General features: G+C 46.5%; 1 protein-coding gene across 1 annotated transcript in view; it reads right to left on the bottom strand.

The window, feature by feature from the left end:
• Positions 1-24001, bottom strand: part of LOC141114445 (proton channel OTOP2-like) — a 133307-nt gene that overhangs the window by 90493 nt on the left and 18813 nt on the right. The window contains exon 2 of the mRNA XM_073608119.1: positions 2992-3128. Within this exon, the coding sequence (XP_073464220.1) occupies positions 2992-3128 (137 nt within the window). The remainder of the gene's footprint in view (positions 1-2991; positions 3129-24001) is intronic.

Raw genomic sequence — 24001 nt, forward strand, 5'->3', positions numbered from 1 at the left:
GTGGGGCTGACAGAGAGGAGGGGGGGCTGACAGAGAAGAGAGAGGGGCTGACAGAGAAGAGAGGGGGGCTGACAGAGAAGAGGGGGGGGGCTGACAGAGAAGAGGGGGGGCTGACAGATAGGAGAGGGGGGGCTGACAGATAGGAGAGGGGGGGCTGACAGATAGGAGAGGGGGGGCTGACAGATAGGAGAGGGGGGGCTGACAGATAGGAGAGGGGGGGCTGACAGATAGGAGAGGAGGGGCTGACAGATAGGAGAGGAGGGGGGGCTGACAGAGAGGAGATGGGGGCTGACAGAGAGGAGATGGGGGCTGACAGAGAGGAGAGGGGGGCTGACAGAGAGGAGAGGGGGGCTGACAGAGAGGAGGGGGGGCTGACAGAGAGGAGGGGGGGCTGACAGAGAGGAGGGGAGGCTGACAGAGAGGAGGGGGGGCTGACAGAGAGGAGGGGGGGCTGACAGTTAGGAGAGGTGGGGCTGACAGATAGGAGAGGGGGGCTGACAGAGAGGAGGGGGGGCTGACAGAGAGGAGAGGGGGGGCTGACAGAGAGGAGGGGGGGCTGACAGAGAGAGGAGGGGGGGCTGACAGAGAGGAGGGGGGGCTGACAGAGAAGAGAGAGGGGCTGACAGAGAAGAGAGGGGGGCTGACAGAGAAGAGGGGGGGGCTGACAGAGAAGAGGGGGGGCTGACAGATAGGAGAGGAGGGGCTGACAGATAGGAGAGGAGGGGGGGCTGACAGAGAGGAGATGGGGGCTGACAGAGAGGAGATGGGGGCTGACAGAGAGGAGAGGGGGGCTGACAGAGAGGAGGGGGGGCTGACAGAGAGGAGGGGGGGCTGACAGAGAGGAGGGGAGGCTGACAGAGAGGAGGGGAGGCTGACAGAGAGGAGGGGGGCTGACAGTTAGGAGAGGTGGGGCTGACAGATAGGAGAGGGGGGCTGACAGAGAGGAGGGGGGGCTGACAGAGAGGAGAGGGGGGGCTGACAGAGAGGAGGGGGGGCTGACAGAGAGGAGAGGTGGGGCTGACAGAGAGGAGGGGGGGCTGACAGAGAAGAGAGAGGGGCTGACAGAGAAGAGAGGGGGGCTGACAGAGAAGAGGGGGGGGGCTGACAGAGAAGAGGGGGGGCTGACAGATAGGAGAGGGGGGCTGACAGATAGGAGAGGGGGGGCTGACAGATAGGAGAGGGGGGGCTGACAGATAGGAGAGGAGGGGCTGACAGATAGGAGAGGAGGGGGGGCTGACAGAGAGGAGAGGGGGGCTGACAGAGAGGAGATGGGGGCTGACAGAGAGGAGAGGGGGGCTGACAGAGAGGAGATGGGGGCTGACAGAGAGGACGGGGGGGCTGACAGAGAGGAGGGGGCTGCCGCTGCGATCATACCTTTGGGTTCCCGCATCCCGCTGTGCTGACAAGGTCTCGGGCTCCCCTGTCACCTCTCGTCTCCCACGGTCCCCAGCTGTGGTGGAGCAGGAAGAGGGCGAGGCAGAGGCTCCATGAGATGAGGACCGTGAGGTTGGTCGGAGCTCACGGCTGCTCGCCTCTTACACAGACAGGCTACACCGGCGGTCTGTGACATGGAGCAGAGAGGCACGCGCCGCACAGCTGCCCCGGCCACATAATAAATACTGAGCTATGGGGCGGAGGACGGGACACAGACAGAGGGACTGGATATTAGTTGTGCCCGGGTTTCCAGGGGACAGAAACCCGGGCACAAGTTGCCAAACCCGTACTGTCCGGGTCAATCCCGTACGGGTGGCAACCCTAAGGCCAGGGGGTTGGGGACTGCTGCTCTGAGCTGCACAGCATTTTGCTATCTGCATGACATTCAGTAAAAAGTATACATCTAATGCCTTGTTTCCGCTGAGCGGATCGGTTCGGGTCGGTACAGTTTGAATGGCCTAGAATGGTCCGGTCTATTCTGGTGAGCGTTTCCACTGCAAGTGGGACCACAAGGGGCCATACAGGGTTTAGAAAAAATGCCTCAGCATAGCACAGCAGAGGGTTTTCTGTCAGCCAATCAGTGGAATGTATCATAGCTCCGCCCTAACCGAACCGTTCCATTTTCTATGGCCCCACATCTGAAGCAGGACCCTGAATGGAACGGTTCGGTTGTATGGGTCGCTTTCATAATGGAAACACCCAAAACAGCGTACCAAACCGATCCGCTCAGTGGAAACGAGGCATAACAGACCTGGCAGTGCATATAAAAGCCCTACAATAATATCTTCTCATTGCTTTTCCTATCAGAGATAAAGTACATGTCAATATGGCTGCTGTGATCTAACACCTTTTTATAGTGAGGGGGCTGGCTTATCTAAGAAAAAGCATTTCTATTGGTCCTTTTACACCAGCTGATCAGCTGAAAGTCAAAGACCAGGCAGTGCATCATGGTTACAAAGAGTTCAGTCTTCTATTTCTGCAATAATTTGCTGGAACCTTGAGTTTCAAACCTGCAGGATCCACCAAGAACCCACGGTAGCAGTAAACCTCTTTCCCAATGAGCAGTAAAGATTGACAACATTTTACCAAAATGTACTTTCCTATTGTTTTCAATGCAATTTGTTGAACATTTTGGCAAACTTAATTTTGCCAAATGATTGCTTATTTTAACTTTTTGGTGAAATCTCACTGCTGCTCATTATCACTTATATGGTGACAACTGTCTATGGAGGGAGATTTTTCTTCAAATGTGAGCTTTCCAAACATGGCCTGCTATGTTCTCAAGACAGGAGCTGCATAAAAAAATAAAAATTGGATACAGACGGCAAAAAAAAAAAAAAAAAAAAAAAAAAAAAAAAAAGTAAACATGGATTCTGACTATTCCCCACTTTACCCAATGCCAAAAAATAGAGTGGGCGATAGATACTTTATAATGCTCATATGTATGAATTATTGATCGTTTAAAAAATTCTGGGCAATGAAACTACATTAGTCATGCTTTTGTAAATTGAACTGATTCAGCGAAGTGAAAACTTTTTTTTTATGCATTTCTCATACCTGAACAATGACGAAGAGGGCTTGTATGACAGGTTGCGTAATTTTCATGGACGTTATGCAATCCGTGTAATCAGCGCTGTATGCAATCTTTAAAGAAGTCATAATAAGTGAACCGATGCCAAAGAGAATGATTCCCGCTGCAAGCAGAATAAATCTTTAACAAACATTTGTGCAAAGAAATGTATAGCACACACACAGTATATATTTCATATAATGAATCCTTTAAGGAATATTAAAAGTTCAAAATGCATATGGTGTAGTTAATATTTTTAATTTATTAAGGTGCATTAACCCTTTCGCTGCCAGCACTGTTTTTGCTTTTTTTGGCATATATGATAAAAAAAATATTTTTAGGCCCAAAGATTGCATAAAGTACCCCAAAATTATATATCTTCTAAAAGCAGACACCCTAGAGTACATCATAAAATAGTGGTAGTTCCAATTTTTTGTGTTGCACAAATATTGGTGCAATGGTTTATGAAACGCAAAATGTTAGTAAAATAAATAAAGCCACTCAAGTTCATTTTAGGGTGCACAAAAAGCAATAAATTACCTTTTATTATTTCTATAAAATTGATGAGGTTCCGTCAAACGAATGGATACCCAACATGTCAAACCTTATAATTGCTTGCATCCATGATATGGTGAAAAACTTCATTACGATATATTTTCTATAGGCAACATTTAACCACTTGCTTAATGGGCACTTAAACCCCCTTCCTGCCCAGGCCAATTTTCAGCGCTGTACCCATGTGAAATTTATCATTTTTTTCACACAAATGGAGCTTTCTTTTGGTGATATACACCACTGGGTTTATAATCTTTCGTTTAAAAAAAAATAAAAAATCAGTTTCATAGTTTGTTATAAAATTTTGCAAACAGGTAATTTTTCTTCTTCATTGATGTGCACTGATAAGGTGGCACTGGTGGGCACTGCTTAGCAGCAGTGGGTGTCCGTGTGTGGGACCAAAGTCCCCCTGACAGAAGCCGGTAATCTGCTTTTTTTTCCTCTCCTCATGCTGTCAGCGTGAGGGAAAAAAAAAAAAAGGCGATTATGATCTTACATGATAGCATCACACAGTTCTTGCAGATTTGTTGGCTGCAGGGCAGGACTTAGGGTGGTGGGGGCCCCTGGGCTTGAGTCACTTTTGGGCCCTACCTTCTATACATTACCGTATTTATCAGCGTATAACACGCACCCCAAGTTTAGGGGGGATTTTAAGGAAAAACACTTTTAGGAGGGAAGTTTAAGGAAAAAAAAAAAAACTTACATTTAAATGCCCATTAATGCAGCCTTGCATAGCGTCTATCTGCAGCCTTGTCCAGTGTCATTGCAGCCTTGTCAGTGTAGCCTTGTCATTTGCAGCTTTGTCATTGCAGTCTTGAAGTTTAAAAATGGTGCCGCCGAGGTACAGAGTCCAGTGCATCTCGGCGGCTCTCGGGTCCTCTCGCAGTCCGGGGCAGAGCCGAGAGTAGCCGAGTGTTTGGGTACAGCATCACACAACCGTGCAATTGTCAGTTAAATCAAACGCAGTGCCATATCGCAAAAAAAAATGAAGTGCAATATTTCTATTATTACATTGTTATATAAAATAAAATAGTTCAACTCACCATAAGCAGAATCAGTCGAAGCCTGAGCGTGTCACTTGCCAACGTCACCTGCCTTCAGATGTGGATTGTCACTTGCCACACATTGCGGATTGTCACTTGCCACGTCACTTGTCAACGGATGCAGGGTGTCACTTGCCAGCGGATGCAGGGTGTCACGTCACTTGTCAACGGATGCAGGGTGTCACTTATCAACGGATTTATTTATTTATTTCAGGTACTTGTATAGCGCCGTCAATTTACGCAGTGCTTTCTCATTGTACATTCACATCAGTCCCTAACCCTCAAGGAGCTTACAATCTAAGGTCCCTAACTCACATTCACAGTCATACTAGGGACAATTTAGACAGGATCCAATTAACCTACCAGCATGTCTTTGGAGTGTGGGAGGAAACCGGAGTACCCGGAGGAAACCCACGCAGGCACAGGGAGAACATGCAAGCTCCAGGCAGGTAGTGTCGTGGTTGGGATTCAAACCAGCAACCCTTCTTACTGCTAGGCGAAAGTGCCATCCACTACACCACTGTCACTTGTCAATGGATGCAGGGTGTCACTTGTCACGTCACTTGTCAGCAGATGCAGGGCGTCACTTGCAAGCGGGTTGAAGGGGGCCCAGTCAGGTAGGATGTACGGGGGCCCCATAATTTCTAACATTCAGGGGGGCGGCAAACTCCCGCCCACTAGCAAGCCCGTTTCGCTGGCACTGCTGCTTATTTCACGGCGACCGATCGGGCTTGTGTACTCCCACTTCCTGATAGCGGTGGAACGCACCATAGGGCGGACGTGATGTAATCCGCCGGAAATTATGCAAGACATGGGAGGCAACGCGACCATCATTTCTGGCTAATGACATCACGTCCGCCCTATGGTGCGGTCCACTGATATCAGGAAGTAGAAGTAAACACAAGCCTGATCGGTCGCCGTGAAATAAGCAGCGGTACCGACGAAACGGGCTGGCTAGCGGGCGGGTGTTTGCCGTGGATCCAGTCCTGCCCGCGGGGCCCCCTTTGTGACATGGTGCATTATCCTGCTGGAAGGAGCCATCATAAGATGGGTACACTGTAGTCATAAAGGGATGGACATGGTCAGCAACAATACTCAGGTAGGTCGTGGTGTTTAAACGATGCTCAATTGGAACTAAAGGGCCAAGGGGTCTGCCAAGAAAACATCCCCCACACCATTACACCATCAGCAGCCTGAACCATTGATACAAGACTGGATGGATCCATGCTTTCATGTTTACTTCAAATTCTGACCCTACCATCTGAATGTCGCAGCTGAATACGAGAGTCAGACCAGGTAATGTTTTTCCAATCTTCTATTGTCCAATTTTGGTGAACCTGTGCAAATTGTAGCCTCAGTTTCCTGTTATTAGCTGACAGGAGTGGCACCCGGTGTTGTCTTCTGCTGTTGTAGCCCATTTGCCTCAAGGTTTGATGTGTTGTGCATTCAGTGACGGTATTCTGCATAGCTTGGTTGTAACGAGTGGTTATTTGAGTTACTGTTGCCTTTCTGTCATCTCACACCAGTCTGCCCATTCTCCTCTGACAAGGAATTTTCATCTACACAACTGCCACTTACTGGATATTTTCTCTTTTTCGGATCATTCTTTGTAAACTCTAGAGATGGTTGCAGAGGCGTAACTAGAACCTTCAGGGCCCCAGTGCAAGAAACCATGATGGGCCCCCCTTCCAGGTTGAAACAAAGTCATTAACTGTTAACTGAAACAAAAACAGCTGTGTAGGAGATTTAAACCTGGGTAAGGAACAGCCAAACTCTGCTAGTAAGGTGAGGTTGTGGAATAATTTCATGTCACAAGTCATACACCATGGCAAGACTGAGCACAGCAACAAGACACATCAGCAAGGTCTCTCCCAGGCAAAAATTTCAAAGAAGACTGGGGGTTTCAAGATGTTCATGCTCTTTTGAAGAAGTACGAGGAATCAGGCAACATTGAAGACTGTAGACACAGTAGTCAGCCAAGGAAACGTAATGCAGCAGATGAAAGACACATCATGCTTAATTTCCTTTGTCATCTGAAGATGTCCAGCAGTGCCATCAGCACAGAACTGGCGGAAACCAGTGGGACCCAGGTACACCCATCTTCTGTCCAGAGAAATCTGGCCATAAGTGGTCGTCATGAAAGAATTGAGGCCAAACAAACAAAAAACAAAAAAAACAAACAAAAAAAAAAAAACACCATACGTCTGACGTGGAAACAAGGCCAGACACACAGAATTTCCACAGCACTCAAGACAAGAAGCAGTTCAGCAGCTTTGCTTTTGTTTTTTTTATCTACTTAGGGGTAAATATGGGATGCCCACTTGACTTTAGCAAACTCTTCAGGGACAACTTTCCCATGTAGTGTCTATTTACACACTCCTCAGCATATCACTTGCAAAACAACTTCTCAGACCCAGCTGGCACACTGTGCAATGATCTGACAAAAAAAAGCACCAGTCAGATAAAGCAAAGGCCCATTACAGATAGGGACCGTGGGCCCCTTTGGCATCTAGCGAAGTCCCAGTGTCTAGTTGCCTTCCTGTGGCTACTGATCCCAGCACCACCTCTTCAGGCACTGCCAGCCCACCTGGCTGCAGCTGCCCCTTTCACTAGCCCTCCTGGCTAATCTTCCATAGTCCTCCCAAACTGACTTTCCAACCATCTAAACCTGCCACTCCTCAGCCCTCTCAGGCTGACTTTGTCCTCCCAAATTGTCTCACTCACCAACCTCCCAGCTGTCTTTTCCCTGGGGATCTCCTGGATGTGCTCACTGGCTCCCGCTGTCCTCACACCTGCTCCTGTGCCACTGGACAGGACTCCTCCTTGTGTTGTCAGATGATCCCTCCTGCACCCGAGCTCCAAGCCCGAGGTCACCCCCCCAGACTAGGGGGCCACTCTTAAGGGCCACTCTTAAGGGCCTCCGACAGCCTCCTCAGCACTCCATCTCCAGCTTCCACCCGAACTCCACTGCCCCTGCTGGCCTAACCATGAGTATTCTCCCCCTGCCAGCCCATTAGGCCAGGATTGGTTGGGGCCCTCATCAATACAGGCAGCTTCCCCTAACCTCCCTCCCATTCTTCTGGAAGTTTCTCAAAAAAGTTTCAGCAAGTAGGGGGAGGCAACAGAGATGCTGCCCGACGAGTCATTCCAGCCTCCCTGAGTCACTCAATCCCTAACTCAGAATAAACCCAGGCTTGGCTGCCAGCCAAGACAAATTTACCTACACTAAACAACGTTGTACAAATCCCATTCTGGCACACTCTTGAGGGTGCTACACATGAAAACATAGGAACCGGAAGGCAAAAAAAAAAATGGCAGCAGAAGCTCGGGACGGACACAATTTTGTTTGCAGAAGGGTTGGAGAGCAGTACAATAATGACTGTCTGCAGGCAACAGTGAAGCATGGTGGAGGTTCCTTGCAAAGTTGGGGCTGAATTTCAGCAAATGAAGTTGGAGATTTGGTTAGAATCAATGGTGTCCTCAATGATAAGAAATACTGGCAGATATTTATACATCATGCCATACCATCAGGGAGGCGGGTGACTGGCCCCAAATTTATTCTGCAGCAGGACAATGACCCCAAACATACAGCCAATTTCATTAAGAACTATCTTCAGCGTAAAGAAGAACAAGTAAAGGTTTGGCCCCCACAGAGCCCTGATCACAACATCGAGCCTATCTGGGATTACATGAAGAAACAAAAGGATTTCAGGCAGCCTACATCCACATTAGATCTGTGCCTTGTTCTCCAAGATGTTTAAAACAACCTACCTGCCAAGTTCCTTCAAAAACTGTGTGCAAGTGTACCTAGAAGAATTGATGCTGTTCTGAAGGCAAAGGGTGGTCACACCAAATATTAATTTCATTTGGTTTTCTCTTCTGTTCATTTACTTTCCATTTTGCCAATTGATAAAAAATAAACCATTAACACTCCAATTTCTGAAAGATTTCTTAACCTCCTCCCGCCCGTGTGTGGGCTTTAATTGCTGGGAGGGCATCAATAGATGTCGCCCCGTGCACGAGCTGCCTTCATGCCCCCTGTGGGGAGTGCTCTGTGATCACCAAGTCAATGAGACTCGACTGATCACAGATCAGAGTAAGGGGCCAATCCTGGCCCGTCATCAGCTGTCAGCCAATGACAGCTGATCACGTGATGTTAACAGAAGATCGGTAATCAGCTTTTTTTTCCCTTCGCTCTAACAGGGTGAGGAGGAAAAACAGCTGATCACCAGCTTCTGACAGAGGGACATCGGTCCTGAACAGGGAGAGGCACTGCTGCTATGCAGTGCCCACCAGTGCCACCTATCAGTGTCCAGTGCTGCCAACCAGTGCCACCTATCAGTGCTGCCCATCAGTGTCACCTACCAGTAACTTTCAGTGCCACCCATCAGTACCCATCTGTGCTGCCTCATCAGCGCACATTAAGGAGAAAAATTACATGTTTTCAAAATGTTAACTATGAAACGTTTTTATTTATTTTTAGCAAAAAAAATAAGAGAAGAACTCAGCAGTGATTAAATACCACCAAAAAAAAAAAAAATAAAAACTATTTGTGGGGAAAAAAATCATAAAAATTTAATTTGGGTCCAGTGTTGCATGACCGTGCATTCAAAGAGTGAGAGTGCTGAAAATTGGCCTGGGCAGGAAGGGGGTTTAAGTGCCCAGTAAGCAAGTGGTTAATTTACAGCATTTTTTCACACCTGCCCAAGACATCTGCACAATAATGTATATACAAACACACACACACACACACACACTGTTTACAATATAAAGTGTATTATTCAGTAATTATAGTCCTTCATATAAATAGTGATTATTGCACAATATAAAGTGCAATTAATGCTCAGAAAAATGTATGCACAGGGGTCATCCATATTTTACACATGTAATGAACTGTAGCTCATTAGGCAAGCCAAATTATATTAGCTTGGCTTATAGGATTCTCTCCCATACAGGGAAAAGGATACTGTAACAGGACTTCAACTTGTATGGTATTTACTCAGGATTACATTGACCCAGTGACCCAATTCTGTGATGAATTCTGACTCATTAGGTGTGCAGCTGTATAAACCTGATTAACCTGAGTTTCTCTGATATCACATAGACAGTGTACTAAAATGATTGCATTCAAGCAAATCACTCGGTATTACAGTAATCCACATTCAGTGGACCATTTTTGGCTAAATCCATCTTTAAGACCATGTTACACCCATATTTAGGGTGTAACATGGTGCCAATCAGAACACCACCCAAAATTTGACAAGGTTCTTCTCCCCCCGCAGCAGCTGTCAGATTTGAAATTGACGAGCCTGTGCAGGACTTTGCACGCACAGCCACGTCATTCATTCAGAGATCTGCGAATGAACAAACTAAAGTCCCATCTGCCACCACTGCAGACGGACTTGTAGTACTCAACACAAGTGCAGTAATTCATTGTCTATAGACACTTCCTCCAGCTCTGTAAGGAAAAGCCTGTACTTTAATACAAAAAAAAAAAAAAAAAAAAAAAATGCACTTTTTTTACTTTTTAGGCGGACTTTAGCCTTTAACTCACACAGCCAATCAGCCAGAACTTTAGGACTGCCCACCTAATATTGAGTAGAGTCACCCATTTGCTACCAAAATGGCCCTGAACTGTCGAGGCATGGACTCCACTAGGCCTCTGAAGGTACGCTGTGATTGATATTTGGATTCAAGTTGTCAATAGCAAGGCCTGTAAGTTGCAGGTGGGGCCTCCATGGATCTCAATTGGATTGACATCTGAAGAATTCTAAGGCTGGCATACATTATACAATTTGCTTGTACAATGTTCCTTTGGATTTACTAAAACCATATAATATGAGGTCAAACCTAAACACTTTCAATTTGTATGCAATCTAAAGGAAATTGAAGAAAATTGTATAATATATGGCCAGCTTTAGGCCAAATCAACACCTTAAACGCATTAATGATGGTCTTGGGCGTGTTTTGATCGTATCCACCAGGAAGCAGTCACTGTACACTGCCAATCATAGGCAGCATGTGGAAGTACAGCTGCGGGCCAGGAAATGCCTCACTGCCTATGATTGGCGGTGTGCAGTGACGACTTCCTGGTGGTTACGATCTGAACACACCAAAGCCCATCCATTACTCATCATGTACCTCAAACCATTTTTGCAGTGTTGCATGTGTTTTTGTATCACAATGCTACTTTCGAGCAGCCGAGTCAGAAACTGATAATACATTTGCCTCAATCAGTTTCAGCATTGTTTAGCATTGCTTTGCTGTTCGGCCATGGGCGTCCGTAGAACTTTTTTCGAGGGGGAAGCACCCAGCACCCACTACATCTACACCTGAAAAGGTGTCACCTGGGTGCGGTCCACCTTCCCCCCGCACCCCCTTAGCTAGGGCTAAGGTTGTCTGGGTCTGTGGGTGGGGGGCTTATTGGACTCTGGAAGCCCCCAGATCCCGCTCTCCCCATGTAAATGGGTACATCGTACCCCTACCCATTCACCAAAGAGAGTCAAAAAGTAAAAACCGTATGAGACAGGTTTTTGACAAATCCTTTATTAAAAAGAAAGAAAAAAAAAAAAAAAAAAAAAAGTGTCCCGCGATGTAAATCCACCATCAATCACACCTCCCGACGGACCTGAAAAATATCTGATTGCTGTCTCTTTGCTTTGACAGCTCTTATATAGGCAAGGGCAGGGCCACCCGGTAACGTAAATGGGTGACCCCCCCTCTTTACACATCAGACGGGGGCAGGGTCACCCGGTTACATCACCAGGTGGCCCCGCCCTTGCCTATATAAGAGCTAAGAGAGCAAAAAAAAAAAAAAAAAATATATCATTTTTTCACACAACCTTCTCTTGGTGGTATTTAATCACCACCGGGGTATATTTTATTACTAAATAAATGAAAAAAGATCAAAAATGTTTGAAAAAAAAAAATAAAAAACACCACACCCGTTTTCATAGTTTGTTATAAAATTTTGCAAACAGATCATTTTTCTCCTTCACTGGTGTGCGCTGATGAGGCTGTACTGATGAGCAAAGATAGGCTGCACTGATAACCCCTCACTGATAGGCAACATCGATGGGCACTAATAATCAGTGCTGTGATTATCAGTGTACATGTCCCTTTTACACAAGCCGACGATTGGCTCTCCTCTGTCAGCGAGAAAGGGAATGCCGATAATCAGCTTCTTTTTACATCGTGATCAGCTGTGATTGGACACAGCTGATCACATGGTAAAGAGCCACTAACTGGTTCTTTACCTCAATCTGATCAGTGGTGTTCGGAGGACGTCATATGATGCCCTCTCAGAACTGGCTGGCCATTCAGCTAGAGTGGTTAAAATAGATGTAAACGTTAACCAGATGACATTTAAGTTTAACCACTTGCCGACCAGCCGCCGCCATTATACTGCAGCAGGTCGGCTCGTTCCCACGAATAGCCGTACGTCGGTCCGTTTTACAGCTATAGCAGGCGGGGAGCTGATGCGCCTGGCCGGCAGCCGCAATGTCCATCGGCCACCTGCAGTCGCTCCACAGAGAGCCAGAACGGGGATCTGTCAATGTAAACAAACAGCCCCCCGTTCTGTCAGGGGAGTACAAAGTGATCGTCTATTCCTATTGAACAGAAACGGCGATCGCTCTACTCCCAGTCAGTCCCCTCCCCTCCCAGTTAGAAACACATCTCAGGAAATGCATTTAACCCCTTGATCACCACTTTTTTTTTTTTTTTTGCCACGTCAGCTAAGTACTATTCATGGGAGGATGTTATTTCAACTTTTCAGTCAAGCTTGTCCCTCAATACTTTCACATCATTGTGGCTTTTTTCTGTTTGCAAATACTCTTTGCATTCCATATGTACTCTATAAAATAATTACCCTCTACCCTCACTGGTTGTTCCGTATCCTATTTCTGTATTCCCTCCCCCCTGTCCCCCTCCCTTCCCGGATCCCCCCCCATTTGATAGAGCCCCAACGCAACCTCACACTGTTAGTAATCCATTCCTACTATTTCTAGTATTCCTAGAGCCTGTCTAAGTAAATAGCTTCAATCTTGAGTTGTATGCTTTGTTTAGGGTGAGTTTTCTGCCTTATCCTCCCACACCTCAGCTGCATGGTTGGAGGCCTTGAATTTAACCCAATCTCTCCATGTCTCCTCATACTCCTCCATCTCCAATCCTTCACTATACCTTAAGTATTCCATGCAGTAGATTTCATCTATTTTGTCGAGCCACTCCCGCATTGAAGGTCTCATACTATCTCGCCAGTGTCTAGGGATGAGACTCTTGGCAGCATTAAGGAGGTGTGGTATTAAAGCTTTTCCGATAGTTTTTGGAGGGTATATTGCTGCCGTGGTGCAGGCATACCCAGGGGTCGTCCGGGATTTTCTTGTTGATTATCAGGTATGTGGTCTCCCTCACCTCCTCCCAAAATTTTTTTATTTCTGGGCACGACCACCAGATATGCGCCGCTGTCCCTATTTCCCTGCACCCCCTCCAGCAGAACTGCGAAGTCTCTTCCTGCATTTTATGTGCTAAGTCCGGGGTAATGTACATTCTGGCCATGACTCTATAGTTCATTTCCGCAATCCTATAGTTTACTCATGTGCCATTTACTCTACTCAGAATTCTCCTCGCCTCGTTGTCACTGATCTTATTTCCTAATTCCTCCTCCCATTTCCAGAGAAATCTTGGTCTCTCAGTCTCTCCCATTTCTATCAGGCTTCTATAGATCCTTGACATTCCTCCCCTCCCGCTTTTCTTTATGAGTGCTTTCTCAAGGGGGTAGAGGTCTTCTATTGATCTAATTGGCTGCGGGAGTGACTCTACAAAATGTTTGAGCTGCCTTGACTGTAGGATAACAGATGTAATTAACATGCCCTTCTGCCACCACTAAAAACCCTTACCCCAATAATTCAGACCACACCGATATTGGAGTATAAAAGGCCGTAGCAGCCTATTTTATTTAAACAAATATACCTTAGAATATCAACACTATGGATATAAAACATATCCAACATAAAACAGCAAAACAACAACATCTGTTAAACAACCTGTCTAATTTCTCAAGCGTTGGTCTGAGCAATATCTTCATAATCATCAGTGTCCAATAACAAAAACTTACCCTGCGGTCCCATCAAATTTGTCACATAGGCCTCAAGCCGACAAGCTGGCTCAGAGACTACCAATGACCGCAGAGCCCCTTTATCACTTCCCGGTTAACCTCCATTAACCGGGAACCACCATCATGAGCCATATCAACGCTGGCTCCCAAAAAAACTCTTACTTTTTGCCATCTTTTTTCTCTTGCCCAGACCAACGCCCGCCACAGCACACGAGAATAAAACCTTATTCTTGTGTGCCCCTCCACACCCGAAGTGCTCGCTGTATGCCATCTTGTAAACCTAAGGCCCACAAGTCTATACCCACTTCGTTCAAGTGAACCCCATCAGACCTTAAATACCTCCAGGTTTCAAACTCAAGTTCAAGGTGTCTCACCGTTAAACCACCATTATTAATCACAAACTTGCTCACTTCTCTGTTTATTTTTCTCCGTGCCCTGTTCACACCTTCTACCGACCTAGCCATCCTCCATGATGTCTGCGCCACCATGTCGGACCAGACAATCACCATCTGAGGAAAAGCTTCCTTCAACTGCCAAACGTCCTACTTTATGTCCCGTTTAATGTCTACCATGGCCCTAACGCACAAGTCATTGCCGCCTAAATGAATAACTAATACGTCCGGCGGCCTATCTCGTTGTGCATACCGATGAACCTCAGCAACCAACCTTCCCCACAACATGCCGGGGAACCCCAACCACTTGATACATGCCTCCCGTTTGCTGAAACCCAATTGCCTACCCTCAAAAACGTGCATCACCTCTCCGTGCCCCCCAGGACACGTAAGAATGGCCCATGATCCAGACCATCCTCAGCAACGAATCTGAAACAGAAGAAAAGAAAAACAACCGAACAATAAAAAACTCCTATATTCCACCTTCTTTACCACATCCCCATAACAGTGATCCCATAACCGAGATCCCATAACCGAGATCCCATAACAGAGATCCCATAACCGAGATCCCATAACCGAGATCCCATAACAGAGATCCCATAACAGAGATCCCATAACAGAGATCCCATAACAGAGATCCCATAACAGAGATCCCATAACAGAGATCCCATAACAGAGATCCCAAAACAGTGATCCCAAAACAGTGATCCCAAAACAGTGATCCCAAAACAGTGATCCCAAAACAGTGATCCCAAAACAGTGATCCCAAAACAGTGATCCCATAACAGAGATCCCATAACAGAGATCCCATAACAGAGATACAATAACAGAGATCCCATAACAGAGATCCCATAACAGAGATCCCATAACAGAGATCCCATAACAGAGATCCCATAACAGAGATCCCATAACAGAGATCCCATAACGGTGCATGCATACCGTTTCTGACTGCTTCCGTAGCTGCTCCTATCCTAAACGAATAGGACGAGAAATCATTCTCATCCAGGCCCAAAACCCCGTATGCATTTTGTAAAGACTGCCGCAAATTGAAATCTAGATAAAAATTCACCACTTAAATGTACCAAAAAAGGGGCCCGGTCGTTCTGAACGAACTTTTAAAAAATTCCCGAACTGCTTCTACCGGGCATAATTGTGATCCCTTCACTGGGTAAACTTGCACCAGTCTTTAGAGTACGCTGCCCATGTAGACCCACTCACCGACTTCCTTATCCATCCCGCGATGAGGCCAATGTTATCCCCCACAGCCATTCGGAACAAGGTACTCCTTGCTGCTCCGCCTCCGGCGCCAACTCCCGAAACCTGTCCCACTGAAAGTGATACAACGCATCAGCTATCACATTTTCCACCCCTGGTAAGTGTACCGCATGAATGAAAACATTCAACTGCAGACAGCGCAATACTAAGTGTTGCAATAACCTGATCACTAGCATGGATGATGCCGTAATCCCATTGATAACTTGCACCACCCCCAAATTGTCCCCATGGAAACGCACCTTCAGATCCCTGAATGATGTTCCCCACAGCTCCACTGCCAGCACTACCGGAAACAACTCCAGCAGCACCAGATTCTTCGTGAATCCTGCCTCCACCCATGCTTGGAGCCATGGTCCTGCACTCCATTGTCCCTGAAAAAAATGCCCCAAAACCTGTGGAACCTGCGGCATCCGTGAATAGTTCCAGGTCAAAGTTGCTGACTGGACCAGATATCCACAGTGCCCTACCGTTAAAAGCTTCCAAAACATATACCACACTCTCAAATCTGCCCTGTGCGTTTCTCTTAATCGCACAAAATGTCACGGTGATTCTATTCCACTCGTGCTAGACGCAAGCCTGCGACTAAACACCCTCCCCATCGGTAATATGCGGCGTGCAAAATTCAGCTTGCCCAATACTGACTGTAGTGTCCTTAACTGCACTTTCTTTAAACCCAAAAGCCCTGCAATTTCTCTCTTCAGATCTTCCCGCTTATCGTCCGGCAGCCTCCATTCCATTGCGTCCGAATCTATGACAATGCCCAAAAAACTGGATGACCGTTCACGGTCCCTCCGTCTTATCAGCAGCCAATGGAATGCCAAATCTATCTGCGATGTGCTCCAGCGTGGCTAACAGCACCACACAAATCCTGGAGGCCGCCGGACCTATACAAAGAAAAATCGTCTGGGTGTTGAATAACAGAATTCACCCCCGACACATCCCGCACAACCCATTCCACGAAGGAGCTAAAGTGTTCAAATATTGCGCACGATATTGAGCAGCCCATGGGTAAGCAATTGTCCACGTAGAATTCATTGTTCCAATGACAACCTAGTAGCCTAAAACTATCCTGGTGCACCGGCAGTAGTCTGAAAGCAGATTCCACATCCGCTTTCGCCATCAGGGCCCCCTAACCGTAACGACGGACCCATCCCACTGCCGCGTCGAATGAAGTATAGGTCACGGAGCACGCCCCCTGATCTATAGCATCGTTCACTGACCCCCCTTTTTGGGAAAGATAGGTGATGAATTAGCCTAAATTTACCTGGTTCCTTTTTTTTTTTTTTTTTGGTACCACTCCCAGCGGCGAGACCACCAGATCGTCAAACGGCGCCGCTGGAAATGGGCCACCCATCCGCCCCAATGCAACTTCCTTCCTTAGCTTCTCCAAAACACATCCGGATGTTGCATTGCTGACCGCAAATTGCGTGGAACCGGTGGAATTACCGTCAACTCGCATGGGATCTTAAAGCCAACCGAAAAAAACCTACCTCCAACAATTGAGCTGCTGCCCTGTCCGGATACCTACCTAGAAACGGTCGCATCCTTTCCACCTTCACTGGGGTCCTCCCTTTTGTTTGCAGTCTCTCCTGTACGTGCATTTTCCCTGCTTGGAACCTCTGGACCCGGGGTGAGATCCCCCCGCCCTGAACACTCGTGTTTATCCTTACATGCGACTCCAACCTGCATGTCCCGGTGTTGTATAGCCAACAAACCCCTTTTCTATTTCCGACCGAATGTCCCTGGGACGAAGGTCCACCGCCCCCCCCCTGAAAAAACTGATTGGGGGCCCTCACCGTCGTCATCAATTTCATCCAGAGGCTGATGTCCTTGTGATCCCAACGCAGAGCCGGCCTGACCACCCTCCGTTGTCAGAATTGTTCGTCATACCTCACCATGCTGTTCCCCCATAAACTCTGTACGCCTCACCAAATAGCATCTTGATAACAAAACAGTGCCGAACAATGCTCGGGTTGTTTTTCCCCTATCACACTTGCCATAATCGCAAACGCTTGCAACCAGTTAGCAAACGTTCTAGGGATCAAACGATATCTCCTCTTCTCCTCATCCTCCTTCTTAGAGCCATGCGGCTTAACTCTATCAAGATTAAATTTTTTCAATGGTAGCAGTGAAAAATTTTCCACATACTCACCTTTCCACAGTTTTTCACGCACTACTTGTTTTAAGTGCGACCCTAACGGTCCCTCATAGCAAACATAGACCTCGCCTTTTGCCGCGTCAGCCAACCTTGTTATGTCCTGCCTGCCAGCTGCCTCCGCTGATTTTTCCGTCCCTTCCGCGGCCCCCACTCCCTGTCACCGCTGGGCTGGGCAATGCGACTGCGGCCTGCACCACCGGCCCTCCACTTTTTTCTGCTCCACCTGCAACCCCCGTCGGAACCCATGCCGCCGCCGGGCCCGTGCGACCCTTTTCTGCCGCTTCAAAACGCTGTAAGAGCTCATTTATGCCTGCCAAGAAAACCCCCTAAGCCAGAGGCCCCCCGTTTGTGTCATTCACTCTGCCAGCTTCACTCACACCTGCAACCCCCAGCCCCCCCACTACTCGGCAGACCTGCAACAGAAATCATGACATTAGACTCACCAGGCTGCACAGGCGTAGCCTCATCAGCCGGACTTCTGTTCTCCACCGCTGTTGTCCTCCTGGAGGGGGGGGGGGGGGCGCCTCTTCCTCTGACCCGGACCGCTCATCCTCCCCAATGCACTCTCCTTCTTCCTCCTCAGCCGATGAATGCCCACCCGGCCTGGACACCAAGGTTGCCGTGGAAACCGCGGCCGTACACCCCCGCCTCCCCGTATCCCATCTGCCTGTCGTTTTTTGCTGTACCTTGCCCGGACCGGTGTTGGGAACCACAGTCCTGCCGTCAGGTACTATCGCTGCTCTACCCGGCCGTCCTCTCTCGCTTCTACTGCGACCCCCTGCCGTGGAACCAGAAGGCCCAGGGATCTCTCCTCGTGCACCGCTGCGCACATCCGACTCCCTGGCTCTGGGGGCGGGGCTAACGCTTCTCTCCACTCTGGCTGTGCTAGGCCGCTGCGCCGCTCCCGCTACATCCCGCTGACCGCCATTCGGTCCACCTTCGGTTCTCCCCCGTCCCTACCGTTCGCTTGCCACTCTATTTGGCGGCGGGCCCGCTGAGGGACCGGAGTGAGTCCCAGGCTGCCGCTGTTCAGGGGAAAAAACTCCTCTGGGGGCCGCGACCGCCGAGTCCTAGTGTCGCTCGTTACCCCCCTGCTAGATGCAGGCTCTGTTCCCCTCACTGCTTCCTCTAAGGTGTCCTGGAGCCAGGCTGCCCCTCTCACCATTGCTTCTACTCTCATCTGCTCCATCAGGCGCTCCAGGTCAGCCATGCTGCTCTTCCGGGAACTTTCTTCAGGAAAACTGTTACTCCCCCCAGGGCGGGATGAACTTATAAAGACCCTCCTAGTGCCTCCCCCTCGGTTAACTAATATACACTCCCCCTCTGTGTTAACTCCACTGCTGCCACAGTCATGTACTCCCTCCACCTATGCATTACATGCTGTGTTCCGGTCCTTTCTATATTTCCAGCTATCCACAACCAACTGGGTTTCTCTTGCCTTAAGATCCTGGTAGGTACGTAATGTTCCCTGGCTGGTAATATCCTTAAGTTGGACCTCTTCGCTCAGGATCCATCTTCCAGCCACGTCTTCCCTCCCCGGCGGGAAGTAATCTGTGCCCTTGACCGGGACTAGCGGCGAGTTATATTTCCACCTCTCTCTAGTATAAATTTTATCCCAAGTGTTTAGAACGTGTTTCGTGATATCAAATGTTTTTGTGTTTAGTTTTCTGACTTGTGGTGGTATCCAAACATTTTTTCCCAGGTCTACCCCGCTCCTTATATTCTCTATTTTCACCCATCGCTTATCCTTATTGTTATTAATCCATTCTGGTATACGTGATAATATTGCAGCTGTGTAATATTTTTTGATATCTGGTGCTCCCCAACCCCCCCTCTTCTTACTACTCACTAATTGTGTATATTTTACTCGTGACTTCTTCCCCCTCCATATGAATTTTAGAAAAAGTGTGTGCATTTTATTCAGGAAACTCTGTGTGATTGCCAGTGGTAACATTTGAATTTTGTATGTGATTTTGGGAAGGATTGACATTTTAAGTAGGTTTATTCTACCACCCCATGACAGTCGATTCCGCGGAAATCTGTTTAACTCTGCTCTAATCTCGTTAAGGAGGGTCATGTAATTGGCTTGAAACATTGCCTCTTTTGTTGATGTTATTTTTACTCCCAGATAGCTCAGTTCTTTTACCCCCATTTAAAAGGTATACTCTTTTGATAGGACCTATCCCCTCCTTTATCTTCTACAACTTCCATTACTTCCGACTTAGTCGCGTTTGCCCGGAAATTTGATAATCGCCCGTAGTTTCTAAGGGTCGCTAGTAAATTAGGGAGAGTGATCCTTGGACGGGTGACGTATAGCAGGACATCGTCTGCGAAGGCTGCTATTTTATATTCGTCTTCCCCAATTTTAATCCCGCTGATGTCCGGGCTGAGTCTGATCCTAGCCAGCAACGGCTCCAGAGTCAGCACGAACAGCAGCGGGGAAAGTGGACAGCCCTGTCTGGTACCGTTTTGCAACTCAATGGACCCAGATAGGGTACCATTGATTTTGACTCTAGCCGTGGGATAAGTATATAGGGCCCTGATCTTTTTGATCATTTTGTTGCCAATCCCAAATTCCTCCAAGGTGTTCCACATGAAGCCCCAGTCTACCCTGTCAAATGCTTTTTCAGCATCAATCGACAGGAGTAGACCTGGGGCTCCCCTGTCCTTCATTATCTGAGTCACCATTAAAGTTTTGATGCTGTTATCTCTCCCTTCCCTCCCTGGTACGAATCCCACTTGATCAAGATGGATCACTTCTTTTATGACCTTTTTCAGTCTATCTGCAAAGATCTTTGCATAAATCTTTGTATCTATGTTCAGAAGGGAGATGGGTCTATAACCAGAAAATGTGGTGCCATCCTTTCCCTCCTTCTTTATGACAGCGATATTCGCTTCTAATGCTTCCTTTCTCATCTCCCAACTTTCCCCGATCCCGTTAATATAAGAGCACAATATAGGGAGTAATGGTTCTTGCAACTTTTTATAATAGAGGGCAGTCAGCCCATCGGGTCCTGGGCTTTTCCCGTTTGGAATGTCCTGGATAGCCCTCTTTACTTCCTGAAGGGTCACGGGGGCGTCTAACATGTTACTGTCCTCTTCCGTGATTTTTTTTAGGTTTGCCTCCTTTAGGAACGTTTTACTGGCTTCGTGCCTATGTTTATCCTGTTCTTGAGTACTACTCGCTTTTATTGCATACAATGCCTCGTAGAACGTTTGGAAAGTTTTAGCTATATCTTGCGTTTTATGTTTAATTTCCCCCGAGCTATTCCTAATTCTTTCAATATAATTACTTGTTTTCTTCGTTTTTAGGGTCCTTGCCAGGTGCCTACCGGGTTTGTTGCTATTCATGTACCTCTCTTTTTTGACCAAGTAATACGTTTTGCGTGTTTCTTGTTCCAGGGATGTCCTCAGCTCCTCCCTCTTTTGGAGTAGGTTCATCCAGACCTCCCTCCCTCCTGATGTTTTATGTTGTTGCTCTAGTTTATAAATCTCTTTGGTCAGGGCAAGCCTTTGATTTTTCATTCTCTTATTTCTTTCCCCGCCTATCATCATAAAAATTCCCCTTATGTAAGTTTTATGGGCTTCCCAGATTGTAGCCTCATTTACCTCTCCAGGAATGTTAATTTTAAAAAACCATTCTAGTTCCTCCTTTATTCTCTTTAAGATATCGTTATCAGCTAAGAGATCCTCATTTAATCTCCACCCTGTGCCCTGTGCGTCAGTTTCTCCCACCTTTAAATGTAGACTCACAGGCGCATGGTCCGAGAAGGTCATATTACCGATGGCAACCCCTGCGATTTCCTCCAGCATCCTATGCTCTACCAGAAAAAGATCGAGTCTTGAGTATGTCCCATGTACGGGGGAGTAGTAAGTGTAGTCCCTTATGTCTCCCTGTTGTATCCTCCAGACATCTAATTGGAGCTGGTGTAATTTTTTTTTAAGTTTCTCCGGCCACACTCCCCTTTTCCCCCGCACATGGGACGTACAATCTCTCTCGGGGTCTAGACACAGGTTGAAGTCTCCTCCCACTATTGCTCTCCCCGTCTTAAAAGTCTCAAATTTAGTCAATATGGTCATTACTGTTCTATAAGTGTTTTTATTTGGTCCATAGATGTTCGCCAGGGAATACTTCCATCCATTAACCACTTCAGCCCCGGAAGGTTTTACCCCCTTCCTGACCAGAGCACTTTTTACAATTCGGCACTGCGTCGCTTTAACTGCTAATTGCGCGGTCATGCAATGCTGTACCCAAACGAAATTTGCGTCCTTTTCTTCCCACAAATAGAGCTTTCTTTTGATAGTATTTGATCACCTCTGCCGTTTTTATTTTTTGCGCTATTCACGGAAAAAGACCGAAAATTTTGAAAAAAAATGATATTTTCTACTTTTTGTTCTAAAAAAAATCCAATAAACTCAATTTTAGTCATACATTTAGGCCAAAATGTATTCGGCCACATGTCTTTGGTAAAAAAAATGTCAATAAGTGTATATTTATTGGTTTGCGCAAAAGTTATAGCGTCTACAAACTAGGGTACATTTTCTGGAATTTACACAGCCTTTAATTTATGACTGCCTATGTCGTTTCTTGAGGTGCTAAAATGGCAGGGCAGTACAAAACCCCCACAAATGACCCCATTTTGGAAAGTAGACACCCCAAGGAATTTGCTGAGAGGCATGTTGAGCCCATTGAATATTCATTTTTTTTGTCCCAAGTGATTGAACAATGACAAAAAAAAAAAAAAAAAAAAAAAAAAAAAATTACAAAAAGTTGTCACTAAATGATATATTGCTCACACAGGCCATGGGCATATGTGGAATTGCACCCCAAAATACATTTAGCTGCTTCTCCTGAGTATGGGGATACCACATGTGTGAGACTTTTTGGAAGCCTAGCCGCGTACGGGGCCCCGAAAACCAATCACTGCCTTCAGGATTTCTAAGGGCATACATTTTTGATTTTACTCCTCACTACCTATCACAGTTTTGAAGGCCATAAAATGCCCAGATGACATAAAACCCCCCCAAATGACCCCATTTTGGAAAGTAGACACCCCAAGCTATTTGCTTTGAGGCATGTTGAGTCCATGGAATGTTTTATATTTTGACACAAGTTGCGGGAAAGTGACAAATTTTTTTTTTTTTTTTTTTTTTTTTTGCACAAAGTTGTCACTAAATGATATATTGCTCACACAGGCCATGGGCATATGTGGAATTGCACCCCAAAATACATTTAGCTGCTTCTCCTGAGTATGGGGATACCACATGTGTGGGACTTTTTGGGAGCCTAGCCGCGTACGGGACCCCGAAAACCAATCACTGCCTTCAGGATTTCTAAGGGCGTACATTTTTGATTTTACTCCTCACTGCCTATCACAGTTTCGGAGGCCATGGAATGCCCAGATGGCATAAAACCCCCCCAAATTACCCCATTTTGGAAAGTAGACACCCCAAGCTATTTGCTGAGAGGCATGGTGAGTATTTTGCAGCTCTCATTTTTTTTGAAAATAAAGAAAGACGAGAAAAAAAATTTTTTTTTTCTTTTTTCAATTTTCAAAACTTTGTGACAAAAAGTGAGGTCTGCAAAATACTCACTATACCTCTCATCAAATAGCTTGGGGTGTCTACTTTCCAAAATGGGGTCATTTGGGGTTTTTTTTTGCCACCTGGGCATTCCATGGCCTCCGAAACTGTGATAGGCAGTGAAGAGTGAAATCAAAAATTTACGGCCTTAGAAAGCCTGAAGGCGGTGCTTGGTTTTCGGGGTCCCGTACGCGGCTAGGCTCCCAAAAAGTCCCACACATGTGGTATCCCCATACTCAGGAGAAGCAGCAGAATGTATTTTGGGGTGTAATTTCACATATTCCCATGGCATGTTTGAGCAATATATCATTTAGTGACAACTTTGTGCAAAAAAAAATAAAAAAAATAAAAAATTGTCTCTTTCCCGCAACTTGTGTCACAATATAAATTATTCCATGGACTCAACATGACTCTCAGCAAATAGCTTGGGGTGTCTACTTTCCAAAATGGGGTCATTTGGGGGGGTTTTGAACTGTCCTGGCATTTTATGCACAACATCTAGAAGCTTATGTCACACATCACCCACACTTCTAACCACTTGAAGACAAAGCCCTTTCTGACACTTATTGTTTACATAAAAAAATAATTTTTTTTTGCAAGAAAATTACTTTGAACCCCCAAACATTATATATTTTTTTTAAAGCAAATGCCCTACAGATTAAAATGGTGGGTGTTTCATTTTTTTTTTTCACACAGTATTTGCGCAGCGATTTTTCAAACGCATTTTTTGGGGAAAAAACACACTTTTTTACATTTTAATGCACTAAAACACACTATATTGCCCAAATGTTTGATGAAATAAAAAAGATGATCTTAGGCCGAGTACATGGATACCAAACATGACATGCTTTAAAATTGCGCACAAACGTGCAGTGG

Source organism: Aquarana catesbeiana, linkage group LG12 (assembly GCF_042186555.1).
Source record: "Aquarana catesbeiana isolate 2022-GZ linkage group LG12, ASM4218655v1, whole genome shotgun sequence".
Classification (NCBI taxonomy): Eukaryota; Metazoa; Chordata; class Amphibia; order Anura; family Ranidae; genus Aquarana; species Aquarana catesbeiana.